The sequence below is a fragment of the Belonocnema kinseyi genome, chromosome 6, assembly GCF_010883055.1.
Source record: "Belonocnema kinseyi isolate 2016_QV_RU_SX_M_011 chromosome 6, B_treatae_v1, whole genome shotgun sequence".
NCBI classification, from domain to species: Eukaryota; Metazoa; Arthropoda; class Insecta; order Hymenoptera; family Cynipidae; genus Belonocnema; species Belonocnema kinseyi.
The window spans coordinates 98,083,637-98,097,991 of record NC_046662.1 but is presented as its reverse complement, the minus strand read 5'-3'; the positions used below and the strand labels follow the sequence as shown (position 1 = coordinate 98,097,991).

At 33.0% G+C, this 14,355-nt stretch overlaps 1 protein-coding gene across 1 annotated transcript in view; it reads right to left on the bottom strand.

The window, feature by feature from the left end:
* LOC117175513 overlaps positions 1-14,355 on the bottom strand; it is a 265,411-nt gene that overhangs the window by 244,733 nt on the left and 6,323 nt on the right. The window contains exon 2 of the mRNA XM_033365220.1: positions 636-668. Coding sequence (XP_033221111.1) covers positions 636-668 — 33 coding nt within the window. The remainder of the gene's footprint in view (positions 1-635; positions 669-14,355) is intronic.

Here is a 14,355-nt window from a genome sequence, read left to right as displayed (position 1 = left end):
CGAAAAAATGCTTTTATCAAGATGTGTATATGATTTTGTGAGAATTTTTTGTGTGATAGATCAATTCTTTAAGAAAATATTTGTTATCTACTTCTGTACACCACCCTTCTATTAAAAGAACGAGAAAATCTTCAAACACAAATTTATATTTATTTTGACCATAATCAATAGTAAGGGCATATTAGCGAATTATATTCTATTTTAAATAAACATAATAATTTTTTGGTGATATCTTTTTTATTTTATTTTCTGATTATTGACAGGATATCTCTTGTACATATTCTACTTATTCTTATCCCATTGTATCACTATCATATCATACCCTCTTTGCAACATCCTTTCATATTATCACTCTTCAATCTTCGACCTATGTCAATTTCGACTAATCACATCTCTTTTGAATCATTTTATCAGTTTTCGTCCAATTTACGTATACGGAACACATGCTTAGCTTCTTTAGTGGCGTGGGTAAACCTTTCAGAGAGTGAATTATATTTCGACAATATTTTAAACCCTCTTTAATGCATTTGCCGTTTTATATTATTTTATTTATTCTTTTTTACTCTTTATTATTTGATATATTTTTACACTAGTTTTACGCTAAAAATACCACTTGAATGATTTTCGAATCTTACCTTTCTGGATGGATGTGGCAAAATTATGCTTTCCTGGAACATAAAAATAAAATATACAGTTAATACTCTAAAATGTATCATTTCAAATCACTTAAAATGTAACTCAATCAAAGTATAAAGTGATAAAACGTGAGCTTGAAAGCTAGAAACTACATACACAATTTAAATTCTGCATAAGAAAGACAAAGGCGAAACTTTACAAGTTTCAAGAAACCTTGAGTAAAGTTAATTACTATTCTTTCTTTAACCCCATCTCGATCAATTGAAACTTTGAGAGACAATTAACACCTAGTGAGAATCGTAGGCTAAGAGTTTAAATTAAATTCCCCTTATCTCTAAAGGGTAGTTCGCCGACGAGACAAAACTTGACGTCTAAGAAAGCTATAAAACGTGGAGTATGGCATGCAAAAATAGCAATACTACAAAGCTTTGTTTTAAGACCACCAGATATAACAGTCCTGATGAGAATTCTTAATCTTCCCTTGGATCATGATTTCCACGAATTTTTCCCACATTTATCAAATTTCGAATTCACATAGTCCAACAACATTCACAGATTAGTAGTGTAATAGTTTGTTTAGTTTAGTTATACTAATATCTATTTTTGCTCTTTTAGGAACGTCGGAAAATGATTTTATGTTACAAGACTCAAGCCGAGATTTATTCAATTGTGTTTTGAAATCCATCTAGAGATTGTCGAAAAATACAATCAGGAGATTGGAATGGAATTTGAGTCAGAAAAATGCGCCAAGGTTTAATAGAAGGGTAGAAAACTTTATGGCATCCATAAAGACTTTCAGCTTTTCGACAGAAACGATATAAGTCACTTTTGTGCTGAAGATGGGCGTGCCACATAGCCGCATTCAGGACGTAATATATTAAAAAGGATACTGTACGAAGCAGATACAAATGTATCATCCGACGAATTGTGTCTTCCAACCTGTAGGCGAGGAATAAAGTGTCTTCGAACGAACATGCTTGCAGTCCCAAAAGTACTCTATTCATTTGGAGTGTTTTCATGGACGAAGGACAAGGTTCGATCACTCGATATCGGATCACGAGAGGTTATACAAATGAATAAAACCATGCACCTTAAGTATTTTATTCCGCGTCTTTACATCTCACGCCGTCAAGTTAGTCGCGGCATAATGACTCTTAAATGTCTTTAGAACAAGATTCATGGTCAGGAACAATGAAGAATTGAGCAAAGAAGCGTTTCTTTACAAAGCAGCGAGGAGGCTGTTGAAACACTTGGCCTTGACTTCAATATCAGGGGTGAGCCAAGTGCATGAGATCTTATCCATCTAGAGTACTCACTCCTGAAGGCACGGATTAAGAAAGCATAGGAGGATAACTTTCAAGAACATATCCCGACACGAGGATGCATGGCATCTTCCACAGAAGTGTGAAAAACCAGTCAATGTCGTGCCAGATAACGTTTTCTTCTCTTAAATCACCCGCGTACGGAGGATTTTATTTTATTCTGCCAAGAGGATGTTATTTCCACTTTAGCAACCCATCGCCACATTCTAAGCCAAAGCATTCTGCATGATAGCTGCCAAGCGTGTCAGAAAAATACGTATAAAGACCTCATAAGGGAGTAGCGTTGCTTATATCCGATATATTCTATTAATCTAGTCGTCCTGATCATCGGTGCTCTTCGAGGTGAAAAGTTTTCACTGTTTAATAGCAAAAAGCATTTCTGCGTCTCAAAAAAAGCACGATCGTCAGGCGGGGTTAAGACTGAAATATTAGCGTGATTTTGCCGGGAGCTGGGGATATTTTTCAGAATGGCAGCCGCTCCCGGTGAAATGCTGGGGCTGTCCTCATAACAGTCTTTTAACTGCATACAAAGTGTCCCAGAACTAAGTGTGCGGACTTATATGACTGTGTAAAAAAAATCTGAAACTTCCTTTTACAAAAATGTACTGAAGTTTTAATTTTTGATTTATGATATGATTAATTTGGACCAATCAGGAGCGACGCACAAGAAGTCGTACGTGCGTGAGAGGGACGCTAATGCTGCGTAAGCGAACGCTGCGGAGGGATCGAGAGGCAGCGGTCACTAACAAAACTTTGGCCTTCCTCTTGCGCACGCAATTCTGGAATGTATTCATTCATCGACACCGCTGCGCTGCCTTGTCAGATAAAAGTAAGGTTATGTACATAACTCTAAGATCATGTGCATAACTCTAAGATCTTATGTTTGCATCAAGTAATTCACGTATTTGATATAAAATTAAGTGTTAAGAGTGCTGAAAGACAAGAGTCGTTATTAGGTAGATGTAAAAGCAGCTAAATACGATCATATATGAAGCTATTAATTATACGCCAGTAATCGTAAACTTTGAAGACTGGTTTATATTATTCATTGTTTTAGGAATTTTGGTACAGGTAGATATTGTTTTTATTTAAATTATAACTAGAATTTTACTATCTTCATACGTATCACGTTTAATAATATTGTTATACAATTTTTTTAATTTTACGTAGGACTTTTTCTTATTATAAATATCAAATAATTCTATGCAATCGATGGGCGTTTCATTTTTACTATATTTACATACACTTGTTTGAATTTGTTTCTTGATTTTGCTAATTGGTCGCAAAAAATTGGTAATGATTAAAATATTTTTTATTTTATTTAATGTCATATGTATGCCCATCAGAGTATGCCTTATGAAAGTAAAACGCATAGCGAAGAAAAATTATTTAATACTTACAGATGCACAATTCATTTTTAACCAATGCTTTAACGGAATTACAAAAAAACGTTGAAGGGTTATGTGAGTGTAATGCCAATCACTGGAGACAAAAGGTGCCAATAACTGGGTTGAGCAGTGCCAAGCACTAAATTTTTGGGGCTAAATACCTCTTAAGTACCTCTTAAGGAACCAATAACTGGTGCTTTTACCCTATAATTGAACTTTGAACGTCATTTCCTCAGTTTGAAAGTTGAGGGATATGGCCTAGTATAACTTTAGGGCTATGAAATGTATGCGATTCAAACACGATAGCCGAAAAATGTAAAAATAGAGTAAACCATGAAATTCTTTTTAATATAGATGAATAGATGGGATGACAATTAGCAGAAAAGGGCACAAAGCCGAAAATCTAAAACCCATATTGGTATGAAAACTTACTTTTACGTCAATGAAACGACTATGTGGGTTTTATAATCTTCAGGCTGACCCAATTGCATAATCCATGAAGATTTACAATAATGACGACACCGCGATGAAAATCACACATTCACAGTAGTGTGTATGAGTTGAATGATCGGTCGCTCTCTATTCTCCTTATTATCGATATCCCTTGCCGCAAATGATTCACTCGTATTACGGGATATTAAAAGTCATAAACCAATACAGCGCTAAATTAGAAATACTTCTAACAATAACAGCGATGCACCTAATTTTGTTTTTAATGATTAGGAAACTCATTTTAAATGCCTCTCCCTATATTTAAATACTTTAAACGACATCAGAATGACAAAAAATATCAAAAAACATGTTTTATTTAGAAGGCTTTTAAAACCACCCATTTGTATAAATTTAAAAAATATATTATCTTTACACGGATTGCTGAACTAAGATTACCGGCAACATTATCAGGGGAATCTGAACCTTAGCATTGTCCTGTAAGTACGGCCTATTTAAGTCCCGTAGAACTGTGGTTGAAACCTTTTGAACTACGCCTTTTTATTTTGAATCTCCGGTAAAACAGAAGTCTATAAACGGTTCACCTCTACTGCTAAAGTACAATTTAAGTCCGCTGGGACAAGTACATATATTGCCAGAAAATTCCACTCAAGTCGGTAGGTGTCCGTACAAATTTTTTTCTTTTGTTAAGGTTGGGTTGGAATCACTGTCTTAATTCAATCACAACTAAGAATAACTAGCGACTGCATCCTACTGTTATTATAATTACTCGCATTTGCCTGGAAGTTCTGCCCGATAAGAGGAAAACTGCAAAAAACCACCTCTCGAGTTCAGCCAGTTTTTCTATAATCCATTCGACTCTACCCGTCGAATGCACACAATCACTCTCGATGTCAAACTACCCGCTCAACATTAATTAAAACACAGCCCTGCAGAAAATGCATTTACAGGAACCTCAAAAGGTGATCTTTACAATCTCTGTGTGTGCAGGAACGAATGAAAGTTATGAGTCAGATTAGGCTTGTAATTTTAAAGACGATCGTCAGGATTTCAAAGAGCTGTCAAATTTATTTTGGAAATAAAAAGGCTTGATATCTTATGACACCTAAGTCTAACTCAGAGCAATTCTGCACTTTACGCATAGGTACAGGTGAAAACATAAAATTACGTTGGATTTTAATTTTGCCTCCTGTCGTTTCTCGCATTCTCTCTGTTCACTAATCTATGACTTGTTCTTTCTATTCCCTTTGAATTCTGCTCTTGCAGTTTGATGCAACCGATAAATAACATGTCATTTCCGCCAAGCTTCACATCTATACAAGGCATTTTCAATAAAACGATTTACGTTTGCCCTTCTCTGCACCTCCTCCCAACCCTATTTCTCGCAGCTTGCCCTATACCTTCTGTATCCTCTTTCCAATCTTTTTCATCAATTTCAAATTCTATTTTCCTCCTTCTTCTATAGTATCTATTTCTCTTTTTCTCATTATCTTCTCTGATAACTATTAAAGAGAGCATTTTCATTATATTAATTGACTCTATATTATAATCAGGTCAGGGACTTGATGCTTTGCATCAAGCATCTGTGTTTTCAGTATTTTTATTGCCTTTGAATTTGACATTTGCGAATTACTTTTATCATGTTTCTGCTTTAAGCTTACGAAATATTTGTTGTCTTGAATCAGCTTATAATACTTAAGTTCTCAGACAGTCATGTATAATATCTGAAGATCAAAGAAAATAAAAGAAGCTGACTACGAGGAGAAACGTTAGAAACATGTGGAAAGCACAGAGCGTGCACATAATCATGCCTGAACGTGTAATCTGTGTCGACGCTCTGTGAGACTGGAAACGTACCACGTTTCATTCCCATTTTCCCGATTAAATTTCCACCCACGAAACGACCACGCTTCCCCCATGCGGTGACTCTGTTACATTTCTCTTTGTTTTAATCGCTACAAAATACGTATATGCAGAGAGTATAACTAAAGCATGCATGCAATAGAACAGGTTTCTGAGATTTAATAAGGCTGGAGGGTGAACTTTTACTCCTACAATTGTGACAATAATTGGAAAAATCGTTTCCAATAAGCAATATTTTAAGAACTAGAAATATGTATTTTATAATCCAATATTTATGTTATAATAATTAAAAATATAGATTGGGGTACTATGAAATAAGCAAAATGTTCAAAAATTGAAAATGGTTAGTGCGGAGAAGTTGTGATGTTATTACAAAAAAAATGTTTAATTACTTTTGGAAATTTTTATTTTGACCATCACAAAAAGTTTCCCGATGTGTTTGAAAATTATACATCAAGTATATCCAATTGTACTTAAATTATAGTATTTTGCAAAGCTATTTCCATGTTCTTTAGAACCATCATAAATCATTTTTTATCAAGGTTTTTTTTAATTTAATTAGAATTAAAAAAAAAAACCCCACTTTTGGAATTTATGTTTCTTTTTTTTAAATAGCTTTTTCATACTTTTCCATATCATTCAGATGAAAAAGTGTGCTGGAATTTATTTCATGGTTAAATTGGGATTTTTACGGTCGAAGGGACAATATTTAACTTACAAAGCCCAGGGAAACGAATACTGTTAGGTCCAATTGATTATGACTTTAAAGAGTCTAAAAAGGCTATTTTTAAAAGAAGAAAAAGCTGAGAAGATGTATTTTAATTTCACAAAGATCATGATAAAAAACAATTTCATGCTAGTCTTGAAGTGGATGAAATTATTTGTCCATAACACTATTATAAAGTCCAATAGGATAATTCTAAAAGAAGTAACACTAACCTAAAAGTGAATAAGCACCTGAAAATGTGAAAACTGTAGGCCCCTGTATATTGAAAACCGGTTGATAAATGCACCTATGGTTTGGTAATTTATTATAGGTCCACTAGCACTATATTTTAGCCATGTTTCAACGCGATAAAAAAATCAATAACTTTAGGTAAGAAACGTGACGTATTCTGCCCCATATACATATGACATGTCTATTCGTTTCCTTAGATATATACCACTTTGGTTAAAAAGTTCTAGGACTCGTCACCGTGTGGCGCTCTCGTTGGGCCGATCTCAATCTTTCTTTTTTTGTTGTGTTGGTAGAAGTGCCATTGACGTTCTGTCAGATTTTCAGCTTAATAGTTTGACATTTTTTGAAGTGGCACCGTATTGTGTACATCTATCTATGTGTGTGGTTTCGATTTTTCACAAAAAAAATGTCATCAACCGTTGCGCAATGCCATCGTTATTCGTGAGCATTTGGCTAAAAACGAAACGAATACCATTCAACAACCACCGAATTCACCTGATTTGGCTCCCTGCGACTTTTTCCTATTCGGTCAACTCAAGAAACCGCTCCGCGAAACGCGTTACAACACTCGAGATGAGGTCATGGAAAAATCGAAGATGGCTCTGATGGCTATACCGCAAACCGAATATAAAAAATGTTTCGAAGATTGGATCCAACGCTGGCATAAGTGCGTTGCAGTCGATGGGGAGTACTTTGAAGGGGACAATATCGATCATGATGAATAAACTTGTATTTTTGATTTTAAAATAAAGTTCTAAAACTTTTTGATTAAGGAGGTATTTTGTTATTTTTGTATGCTTAGGTTCCTTTTCCAAAATTTGTTGCAATAATCAATGAACATCTTCTTCCTAAATTTAGAAATATAGTCAAAGATTAAGTAATTTCGAACCTGACAGTACATTAGCAACACATTTATAATATCATTAAATAAAATGTATACGCTGAGGGACCTTTGTTTAGAATAACTGAAAAACATCAATTAGAATTTAGTATAATATCGTTCCAAAATAAGGAAAACCGAGGTTTTATTACACTTATTCGTATTATAGTACTGAAGTTCAATAGTATCATACGAGTATTTAAAACGAGAAGACGACAAGGTAGTAGTATTCTATTTAAATACAAAATATTATGGATCGCCATTTCAAGAATTAACACTATGAAAAAATGATATTATTTTTACTGAGTTTTCGAAAAATAATTTGAATCACAACATTTTAAATAAAAGTTAACTACTTCTATTTGCAATCCTTTCATTTACTATGAGATTTAAAAATTAGGAATTCTATCTCACGAAATATATACACTACGGTAATATGATTTATTTCAACGAGTACAATTTATAAAATATTACATCTAAATAAACTCAAGTTTATTGCACTGAGTTACTGAGATATCAAATTAGATAATGTTATTCATAAAAGAATATTACCAGTTCATTAACAAGAAATGTATTTCATAAAAAAATCAATTTAATCATTGAAAGTGATCAAATGTTTAACCTATCTGTTAACAAAATGTCTGAAACAACAAATCACTCGTGAAAAAGGACCCAGATATTTGTCATAGTGTCCTGAGTTGTCAAGTGAGTTATTTTTCATATAGTCGTTTGAGATTCCCATATGCTCTGTACGGCAACTTAAAAATATGTTTTCGCTATTTCGAATAAAATGCATTACCATCGTTTTAACTTCGAGATAGTGAATTTCAAATACTCGCAAGTTTTATAAGAGTGAATGCAAAACATCCTTTCCATTTGTCCAAGCAAAAATATTAGTTTTGACGGCTGAACATCGCTATATTAATTTTTGATACGCAACCCCTGTTTTCCCTATTTTGAAACGATATCATACTAAATTCTCATTCATTTTTATATTTCATTCTAAACGAAAGTCTCTGAGTGTAGTTTTGGAATTTTTATTTTTAATAGCAGTCCATAAAAAAATGCACATAAGAAATTACTATAATTTTCACAGCTGCAGAGACATTTTTTTAATTCTCAAAATAAAATAATTTTGACCTTATTGAAACTTTTTAGCACTAGGAAGTTTCGACTTTAAAATAATTTTAAATTTTTAAATAAAAGCATATGAGATGAACTAACATACAAGTTCATTCAGGCAATAGTTAACAATATTTAAAATCAAGAATGTTTTAAATTTTCTACTGGTAGTAAACAAAAGTGGAGAAGTGCAGCTGCAAATTGGTCAAATATTAACAATTTTATATTTTCAAGAAATGTGTTTTAATTGAAATTGTGAATGAGGGTACAACTTTAAATTGCAATTAAAAATCGGAAGCGTAAAAATTCGAATAAGTTTAAATAATTATAATTTAAGAGGCCCTGATAGTTACATAATTTTAATAACTTATGTATATCTCTTGATAAAATTTATAGACTGAAAATTATACAAAATAGATATTGAAAAATATAATCCTGAGTGATTTGCGAGGAATATTCTTATTTTTTCCTCAAGAGCTCTTTATAGGCTATATCAAATAAAACCATAATTTTTTTAATTTTCCCAATGGATGATATAAAATCCTGATAAATTTATTTTTGTGCTTGATTTGCAGTATCCATTTAATCGAAATTTAAGTACATGTAAAAATAAAAGACCTGAAAATTTCCATAAATAGAAAACGTAGATATGCATTTCAAATTATTCTGAAAATATTTTAGTAGACTCAGGAATCGTAAGCCACTTGAACTTAAAGAATTTCTCCATTTAAAAAAATACGCCTTGAAGCGAGGAAACTCTCGTATAACTTGAGGAAACTATATTTCAGTTGAACTGATGGCAGTCTACCAATACACGAAAGTAATCTCGTCGAAACTGTTTCAGCCAGCCATTTATGTTGGGAACTAACTGCTGAGGATGCTGCCAATAAGAAAATACTTCACCTGAGGCTTCAAGATCGAGAAATAACTCCAACTTTTTTTAATTGACTTAATTCATGAGATTCATTTTCTTCCAGAAAATTCCAGGCCTAATATTTCAAGCGAGAGGGAGGCCTTTGCTCATCTCGATTTCGGTTATAATAAGTTTTTAAATGTAAAATATTTGCAGTGAAGTGTTGGGGAGTCAAAAAAATATAAAGCTCGTAAACGTTTGACACGTGGAAATGAAATCAATAGGATAGACCGGGCCAACGTTATGACCTTAACCCTTATTGCCCATAAAGAATACGACTATAATAAAAGTGTATACGATTTCTAGATGTATCAACCACACTGATTAAATCTTTTGCTTAATATTAATTTTTAATTACTTTTCAAATTACTTTTAATACCTTTCTCCCAGCCGGTTTTTTAATTATTGAGTATGGAACAGTTCGTTTTCAATATTTATCCTAAATTGTTTAATATTACATAAATAGAGTATTTATAATAAAAACGGTGGTTTTTTCCGAAAAACTCCTTTTTTTACAATGAATCATCGTAAAAGCATTAAATCTATTAGAGGGAGGATTTATTTACATTAAAAAGTTTGTACTGATTTGCCCTGATTATTCATGAGATAAAAACAGGAAATGAACACTCTTAAATTATTGTCTATCATTGTATTATTTCATTTTCCTCTTTTTAGCTCAGATCTAAATAACCCTGTGCATAAATAAATTTATGCACAGAATCGTTCCGTAACGTGTTCTTCGTTACTGATTGTTTATACTTGCGAGAAATTCAATCACAGAAAAAAGCAAAAAGTCAGAATTTACATTTTGCATGGCCTGCTCATGACGAGGGAGTTTTAAATTCACTCAGAAAAACGATGTAGGTAGTTTCGTCAACCGTAATTTTTTATTCGCACTGGCGATCCAATGTTTTTTATGCACGTGACAGTATTAATAGCCGTTAATTCGTCCACAGAGAGAAATTTTATCCGGGATTTTAGTATTATAAATTGCATATTTTACATAAATCCCATTTTTTAAATTTTTTATAATTCGACAATTGAAAATTTTTCCAATTACAAAAATTATTAAAGTTTTAAACGCATTAAAAATTAAAAATACATTTATAAAAATTTGAAGATATTAAAAGTGCAAGTGTTTTTAATTTCAATGCTTTATAATATAGCAACGTGAAATAAGAACAGGCCCTAGTCGATGTTAGTAGCTTACCGAAAATATTTGTGCTACGCTCATCAAATTAAAGTGAACCTAGACGTAGCCTTCATTAATTTCATTCATAACTAATGCCAATTGCATATTCTTGTGTAAAATCACTTTATTAATCTGAACTTTTCAATCACAATCGCTTCTTGTGCCTTTAATGTTTTTTCGTCAGATTTCGATTCCTAAAATACCTTATCCTCGATTTTCCTCACATTTTGTTTATGGGAAATCCACAAACTTTCTCAGAAAAAATTTTTTTTTGTAGATTATAAAAAAGTAATTTAAACAGAACAGGTTTTACTTCGTAGTTTACATAATTGAAAGAGGTTGGTTTCTAGTTATTTCTATTTTGGATATTACTTATATAACTTATGACATATTCAGTGAATATTTAAATTCAATATTTCGACACCCATTTTTCAGCATCTGCTTGCGGATTATTAAGAATACACGGCATAAAACTCAATATGATCATATTTTCTTCAAACTTTGGAAGGTGCACAAGTTATAATCAATGCGATAATAACTCAATATGCATGTGTAATCATATAGAGAAAGTATAAATTTGGATGTAAAGTGGAAAACCTTCAATATGACTGTATGAAATAATTAATCTTGGGCATATTAAAGATAACAAAATGAACATTCCACAAATGCTGAAAAATAGGGATCCAGTATTCATGTACGAACTAACGTTACTGTTATATGTTTTTAAATTAAAGCTATATATTTTGAAAACATTATAAAATAAAAATGTCAAAGTATCAATAATCAAAGTACACGAATTTGTTTATATAAAGAAAAAAGTATATATCCTCTAAAGGTAATTTCGTTTCATTTAACGAAATTAGAAATTTGACACTTTAACATAATGAGTACACGGTAAAAAATATTAAGCCGTGACAGGGATACTATTCCTTATTATAGCCAAACATTTATCTGAAAACGAACGAAGGAATTTAGAAATATCCCTGGATCAGCGAAAATGAATATCCTTGACCATTTTCCATATACCAGGGATATCGTATAGTCAAACCCCTAATAAGTATAGCTATAATAGGGATATTAAGAATAGGTGTCTGAAGCAATTATCGGTAGCGCGCCGGTGCATTATGGGAACAGCGAAATAAAATGGCGACGGTCTAATCGGGAGCAGTGACAGTTGAGATTTACTTTGGACAATTAAACGCTTTTCACCACTTAAAATGTGTGCGATTGTTAATATTAAATAGAGCTTATGATGCAGTAATAATAATTTATATTTGTTTCGATTGTAGGCGATAACTATATTGAAATATAAAGAAACGCGAGAAAAACAACAAACTTGACCTCCAAATGCATTACACGGATTTCAGGGAAATTCATGTTCGCGATACCAGACGAAAAATTGGCTACTGTAACTTAATATATTTCTATAACAACTAAATTTTTTTCTAATCTGAAGATTGATTCTAATCGAATTTAGCAATTTTGTCCAAATTCCTGATTTACGAGAACAATTTACATAAAGTAACTAAATGTGTAACTCTTCTAACTAAACGTTTTACCTAATCCAAGCGTACACTTTCTTTGAGTTTTATATATTCTCTATTCACTCGTTCGCCTCAAGAATTTTTTTTCCGTGTGGATGTTGAAATAAAAAATATAATATTTTGTACTCAAGATACTGTGTTATGAAGGAAAGAATATCAATCGACTTCCGAAATCATGGTTTTATTCATGAACAATTAAATTTAAATGATATAGTATGTATTCGTAAAAAATAACCAGTAATTAAAATAAATTAATAAATTTCTTCTTTCAAATTTTTAAAGTGTATTCTCCTAAAAAATAACATATTTAAGTTTCAGGTTAGAAGAAACGCAAAATTTCCAATTATCGCGAGTTTGTTGAGATGGAGCGAGTTGTTTAATGTTCCTTTATTTTCACCACAGTCCGATATTCTGAAATATAAAAAGTTCCAAAGTTTTGTATTTCCGCTGAGACTAAAACTCTTCACATGAAATTCGTTCTCCAATATTATTAAACAAAAATAAGCATTCATATATACAAGACCTAACAATGTCATACTTTGGTATCAATCTTGTAAGAGACAAACGGAGTAATATGGACGATGCAATGTTTCTAAAAAAACACTCATCGATATGCATGTCGCACGATGACTTGACAAAGGGGAGAAGCGAGAACAAAGCGAAAGAAGAGGGAAGCTACCAACAAGATTGGGTGCTGTGGGAGGGGGGTTCTAAGCGGAAAGAAGGGTGCGTGAGTGGTCTGAAAAGGGAAGAGTGGGAATAGGAGGAAAACAAGCCTCGCGCCGGTCCTGGGATGATCCTAGCTGCTGCGTCTATTTATACGGGCCAGGGAACGAACGCAGCTACCTGTTGGCTGCTATGTGTATATGTATATGTAAGTACGTAAGTACATAAGCACCACCCGACCTGCCTGGTGCTCTACTCGAACGCCAATTCACCCCCTCGGCAGTTAGCGGTATTCGGAGAAAACTGGGTCACTCCCTGAAACTAGGTCAACTCGGAACACAAAGTCCTCAGCGCAGCTATACCTAACCCTCCAATAGCAAACAAGCGTGGGCTCGAAATTTCTTGTTGCGCCCATTAACACCCACTCGCCTGTCTTCTGTTGCTTCTGCTACCTTTTCCATGTGGCCAATGAAGCCGTTAACAATTAGTATTTAGTATTATTAACGGTGACAAGTTCATTTTGGAAGCTTTTATTGAGCGTGAAACTTACCCCTGTGATAAGATTCTATGAAAACCGTTGCATGGAATTTTCCTGATGTATTTCCATAGAAAGAGAGGTATAATTCAAGGAAAAATATTATATGAAATATACAGGTTGAATTTAATAAAACTGTCAAGTTTTTCTGATGGGATATATACGGGGAAATTGCCTATTCTACATCTTTATTAGGGTGACCCGAAAAAACATGGTATGAAAGTTGAAATAATACTATGTAGAAAACAGTAAATCTAAGATATCAAAAAAATATCTGGTGAGATTAAACTTGATTCTACTTTAGCCTCAAGGAAACCGTTGTTAGTATCTAAAGTTGTTTGTGTAACAGTGTAATTAAATGAGTACGAATACTAGACATTTATGTACAGCTGCACACGTTTGTTTAAATTCATTTATTCGTCTATCTAATTCCTCATCTATCTTCCCGTCCCTAGTAAATAAGCTACCGAGGTATACGAACTTATCAACTTGTTCAATTCTCTCATCATTTAATAAAATATTGCATAGTGTTTTCTCACTCTTATCTTCGAACACCATAGTTTTTGTTTTATTTGCGTTAATTTTGAGGCCCATGCTCTTCATGCTTGCATCTAGTTATTTGATCCGTACATGACCTTCCTGGCATAAACCCACTTTAGACTTCCCAAATCTTTGCTTCTGTTATTTTCATTACCCTACGAATAAGTATTTTTGAATATATTTTACTTACGGAGCTTAATAAGCTAATCCGTCTGTAATTATTGCACTCGCTTTATCTCCCTTCCTCTTGTATATTGGTATGATAATCGCTTCTTTCCAATCGTCTGGGACGTCTCCCATCTCGAAACATAAATTTATCAATTCGCACAGTCTATGTGGTATGCAC